Raw genomic sequence first — 6,148 nt, 5'->3', positions numbered from 1 at the left:
AACCTGGTTGATTAACGATATTGGGTTGTTAACACTTTTTTATATATATATAAATACATGTGGGACACAAAAAAAGGGAGTGTAGAACACCATTGCCCAAAAAGCATTGCTTCAATAACTGTCAAAAGATTGTTCCGAAGTTTGCCCCCCAAAAATATAAAAACATTTTTTATTTTCTTACCAATTAAGTTGCACAACATTTTTGGTATTTTCACAAGAATCAAGCCAGACAAAACCACAGAAAAATGCATGAAATCTGATTAAATACTTTTAGTACATATGTACACGAATTGAGTGTGAGATTGTGTTGCTCAGAGAGGTATTGAAGTAGGCTACAGTATTTGAGTTCATATAATTGATCGTTTATAAGAATAACATTGCACAAAATCAAATCTAGATCCTGCATCTGGGTGAATATACTCACTTGTTATTAGGCTTCATCATTCACACATTTTACCAAGCAATTAAACTCATGGTGCAATTCAAGCATTTCATAATTATGAGGAAGGATTTCAATTAATTATATCTTAATACCACAAATAAATGTATAGGTAAAACACATATACAGTGGGATTTTACTCCAATGTTAAAAGCATTTTGGCAGCAGATAATTCGTCCGTTATTACGAGCCACTTGCGCACCGTTATGTATAGAAAACATGACATCACACATGAAGAGGTGGAACTTTGCCAAAACGCCAATGCGAAACGTCCACTGGAGGCATCCACAGAAACACGATAACTTTTCGGTGACTTCCACATTGTGAAAACTGGGAAAGCATACAGACTTTTCATGAATTAGTGAACAAGTGTATCTATTTCCCACTGTCTGTATAGGGTAAGTATTTTCTATGTATTCAAATTCAACCTATGCTCACAAACGAAATGTTCACTGAATTTATAGATTCATAGACTGTTCTCTCTGCACGGCAAGCGGTAGCAGCGCCTAGTCTAGGTCCAAAATGCTCCTTAAACAGCCTTTACCCCAAGCCATAAGACTGCTGAACAATTAATCAAATGGCCACCCGGACTTTTTACATTGACACCCTCCCCCCCCCTCCCCTTGTTTTTACACTGCTGCTACTCGCTGTTTATTATCTATGCATAGTCACTTTACCCCCCACCTGCATGTACAAATAACCTCGACTAACCTGTACCCCCGCACATTGACTCTGTACCCGTACCCCCTGTTATATAGCCATGCTATTGTTATTTTATTGTCTTACTTTTTATTTTATTTTTTACTTTAGTTTGTTTAGTAAATATTTTCTTAACTATATCTCTTGAACTGCATTGTTGGTTAAGGGCTTGTAAGCATTTCACGGTAAGGTCTACTACACCTGTTGTATTCCGCGCATGTGACAAATAAAAATGGATTTGATTTTGAATAGAAGGCCTATTGAGATGCATCATAGAGAGATATCAACTATATGTTATTCAGATGGTATATAAGCCTATATATATATTTAGGTTATTATGCCTATATTTATCGTTTATCTTGATGTCACTATATCAAGATAGTCAGTATTACGGAATGAAATGGGTATTGTTCAATAATATCCAATTAAGAAACAATACACTTTTCATAATCTTAATTTTGCATTTATCAAATAAACGTACTATATTTGGAATAGGAAGGCTAGAACATGAATTATTGCAGATAATAATAGTAGACCTATTGTTACTTTTGTCATATTTGATTGTTTTGACATGACAATCAAATATGTTCTGACTGAAGTCCTGGGCTGCTAGAATGATGGGGTGTAACCTAAGACTGGTCCCTCCTGTTTATTAGCTGTCCAATCAGAGCCCAATACTGCCTCCCCCTCCACTCAGACAACTATTTAGCATCTGAAACTTGGATAAAGTTTCCCCCAAAAAGTAAGGAAAAACTTCCTGCGAGAGAAGGACGGTGCCAAGCGTAGTGTATCAGACTCCCAAGAAGTAGAGAGAAGAATACTCGTAAAGTAAGACATTTTTTTTAAACGACTTTCTGTCGGTGCCTGGCTGCATATTCGGATATATTTTCTAACTCAGGCTTCAAAAGTGGAGACCGTTTTTTCTTCGATATCCTTGCATTTCTTTAAACGAGAAATGGAAGAGGGCTCAAGTTCTCCCATCTCCCCTGTGGATAGCTTAGTGACCAGCGAGGAGGAGTTGGACAGACAACAGAAAAGATTTGGAAGGAAGAGGAGACACAGTAAAAAGTCCAGCGAGGACAGCAGTCCGGGTTCCGTGAAACGGGGCAAAAAAACGAGTCCAAGCAGCAATCAGTCCTACGAGGAGTTGCAGAACCAGCGGTGCCTGGCCAACGTCAGGGAGAGGCAAAGGACACAGTCGCTCAACGAAGCCTTCTCGTCTTTACGCAAAATCATCCCCACTCTACCCTCGGATAAACTGAGCAAGATCCAGACACTAAAACTGGCCTCCAGATACATAGACTTCCTCTATCAGGTGCTGCAAAGCGACGAGATGGACAACAAGATGTCGAGCTGCAGCTACGTTGCGCACGAGAGACTCAGTTATGCTTTCTCTGTGTGGAGGATGGAGGGCGCGTGGTCAATGTCTGCAACGCACTAGCACCCAAAGCCTTTCACTCATTGCCAAAGCGGTAGGTGGCAAATGCAGCTTTACCTCCCATGAGACGAAACAAAACCAAAAATAAGTCCTAAATGATGATGATGATGATTATTATTATTATGCATAAAAGTTGTGAACATAAAGAGTAGGCCTATTCCTATAGGCTAGCCTATATCCTATTTGAAATTCGTGGACATTTTAGGGCAAATTTAACAAGTGATAATAATGGCGAACCTCACATACAGTAGCTATAGCTTTGGCACTGGTTAATGATACTGGGAAAAAAAATATTAGGTTGTGGCTTTAGCTTAAAGTCAGCGTCAGGTAGGCTATTGATTTAAAAGCGAAACCATGTCCCCTCTAATTCTATAGGTAATAACAATGGTATAGTGAATTATGTACGGAATAATTGTAACCTACCCAATTGCTCAGTGAATTTGTATGACCAAATTAATATGATAGCTCAATAGCCTACAAATAACATTCGTACACATCCATGCCATGACATACATTTCACCAGTCAGCGCGCACCTGGAGTCTGGCGCGCAGACACGCACGTGGATGACCTGAGCATGAGCCAGGTTAATACACAGTTAGACAAGTGCTCCATCAGCATTGCTTGACAACAACACTTTGCTAAATGAGAAGAGAACGGGCTTTAAAAATAAGTTAGTGAGGCTCATGGAGTACTTCATTTACAGTGCGAATATGGCTGCTTTATGATTATGGACATGGAAACTTGGTGTTATTAATGTAAATAATGGTTTTGGAACATTGTTAACTTGCCAAGCACCGAGGTAGCAACCAAAGACAACTATAAAATACGCTTCACTGACACTGGGGGAGTGAATAAGGGTAGAAACGTATGGCGGTTTTCCTAGCTGTGAGTGGCATGACAGCTCGAGAACACATTAAACTCTGCGGTGAGATGTGAGTCTTGCACTTAATCCTTGTCCGTTCTTAACGACATTTTAAGACGGAGGGCCTATGGGAGAGAGAGAGTGGTTGCCCGCATAAAAACGCAGCAGCCTTGAACAGCCTACCATGGGTAATTTACATTCACAATGGAGAACTTTCTTGTATGGAGGCCGCAGGAATGGCAGCGCTCGGGCTTGGGCCCGAGAGTTTAAACCAGCGTTTGATTAAATATGCGAGCCATTAGGCCTAACTGGCTGGTTGCAGGTAAAAAAAATGGATACGGTATTTTGAGAGTTTCTACTTCCCTTATCATTGCATACCGTTATCCAAACCGTTGTGCGGCTTTGCGCTGTAAAGCAAGTCATTGAGACTTATTTATGCATCACTACGCATGCCACGCAACAACCTGAATGCATTTGTTTTCTTGTCCAGTGCCCTTGACCTAATTAGAGTAGTGTTAATCTAATGCACATTTTGTAAAATGGAGACGGAAGAGCCTTGATATGGCATAGGCGACGTGTTCAAAAATCAAATAGGAATGCTTTGGAATGGTTTGCTGCTTCAAATAATTATTAGGAACATTGTTAATATGCCTAGGCCTAGTTCTTTCTAAAGGAGTATAGGCCACACATTCACCTATGCTTTTTAAATGACATGTCTGCCCTGAATAGATTAGACCAATTCTAGTAGGCTACAGATATTAAAGAACACATATTAAAGTCGTATATGAGTTGAACATTGATTCAAAATCGTGACAGCGAAGGACCCATTTCCAGTGAAATAATGCCTGCTTTGGATTTGTTTAGCTCCATGGACTGGAGCCATGCAGTTTACAGACCGCCCACTCGCAATCAATCGATCACCAGAAATACTTTGTTGTCGTAGGCTTTTTAAACCAGCTCTTCTGTAAAGAGGAAAAAAATAAACGACACTACGGTGATTTGTGTAAACACTGTACATTTTGAAGGTGGTCTTTCTCGAACAAAACCGGACGTCTTTTCAATGTCAAATTCTGATGTCAATGCTGTTTGGGGTTTCGTTAGCCTGTGTGGAATGTCAAAGGGAAATAAGAGAGAACCCAGAATGTCATGTCGTTTTTCTTGGGAGATGGTCTTTACATTCATTTGTTCTCATTAGACGACACAATTAAAACGTTATCAACAATTTATGAGGCTAAAATCAAAATTAGGCCTACAGACTTGGCTACTTATACGTGCATTAGCCTATAGGCTGATGTAATCAGCTTAGCTCTTTTTCCTCCTTACATTGGTTATTGAAATAAACTAATACAAATGTGTTTAACCCACACATACACACCATGTATAGCAAATTGTAGCGACTAATATTTATTAAACGAATTCAAGAAACAAAAGGGTCATCTAAAGTCGAATAGAAATATAGGCTATTTGCGGCGTTCACACTTTGCCTCGTCAATTACTGAAAGGAAATGTAGTCTTTGTAATTAATAGCCAACTGTGAATGAAGTCAAATGCATTTGCATAGACGACATTCGAAATAATATAACTGCACAAATATTTATCATAGATTTATGATGCTGTACGTTCACTCTTCCGTAGAAATGAAAACATCCTACAACGGACAGGTGCTCATATCCCTTACAGTCTGTTTGGCCTGCTCTGTTATTTTCCAGTGATGCAATTACATAGGCCACTGTGGTTTACGCACCGCATTTAAAATGAAATCCCTTTCCGTTGTTGACATATGGTTTCACTCAGGGCGAAATAATTGTTTCATTAATGACTTCCTATGCCAGTGAACGTTTCAAATAGACACTTGTGCCACCCTTAAGGCCAATAGACAATGCACGGGGTCATGGCTAGCCTTAACAATCTCTTTCAGGAATGAAGTGCAATCTAGCTATGCATGTGATGTATTAGTTATACTATATTGTAAAGCTGTTGCTTGATAATATATATGCAATACATCTGTAATATTGGTAATTGGTGCTAACATTTTGATGTTTTTTTTTTTTTTTTACCGTTATAGACTGTTTACTTCTACAAAGTATGAAGACACCAAATCTATTGAAGAACCCACGAACCTCAGAAACATTGTCAAGAGACGTAATGTGACACACAACTCTCCTGGAGTGCGTTGAGTGCAATTACCTAACACATGGAACAGTGTGAGAAGGAGTAAAAATAACCCTGAAAATCATGTTGCATACTCAGACAGTGTTGTCAGACAGTGTTGTATGACGCTTCTAGTGTCTACTGGTGCATTGTCACGTTGTTTTAATGTCGGTGATGATAGTAGGAAAAGCCATATTTTATCTTTTTGGGGAAATTATATTTCGTTCTGTTTTTAAAAACAATACATAGAAGTATATAAATGTTTCTTATTGTACATACCTGTAAGTATCTTCAGCTTGTAAGGGACCAATGCAATTTAGAATACTTTATTGAAGTACGCTCATTGGATGTTCAACTCCGTTTTTTTTTTGCCTATTTATTAAAACACATATTTTTGAATGATGAAGTTGAGCCCTTTGATTTATGTTTCCATAGAATACCGTAGCAATTGTGCCATTATCACATAGGCTATATCCCCTATATTATATATCAATGTAAATAATTCTAATAGGCTACATAAATAAAACGTTTCAACTCAAATAAACTGAGTAAAAACCA

General features: G+C 38.6%; 1 protein-coding gene across 1 annotated transcript; it reads left to right on the top strand.

The window, feature by feature from the left end:
- The first annotated feature begins 1,870 nt into the window (after positions 1-1,870).
- LOC106581866 (twist2) lies at positions 1,871-6,148 on the top strand. Its single transcript, XM_014164291.3, has 2 exons — positions 1,871-2,610; positions 5,505-6,148. Exon 1 carries the CDS (start codon positions 2,094-2,096, stop codon positions 2,577-2,579), a length of 486 nt encoding a protein of 161 aa, XP_014019766.1. The 5' UTR covers positions 1,871-2,093; the 3' UTR covers positions 2,580-2,610; positions 5,505-6,148.

Source organism: Salmo salar, chromosome 21 (genome assembly GCF_965601325.2).
Source record: "Salmo salar chromosome 21, fSalSal1, whole genome shotgun sequence".
In the NCBI taxonomy this organism is placed as follows: Eukaryota; Metazoa; Chordata; class Actinopteri; order Salmoniformes; family Salmonidae; genus Salmo; species Salmo salar.
Note: the sequence above shows the minus strand (reverse complement) of the source record. Positions and strands in the feature narration are given on the sequence as shown.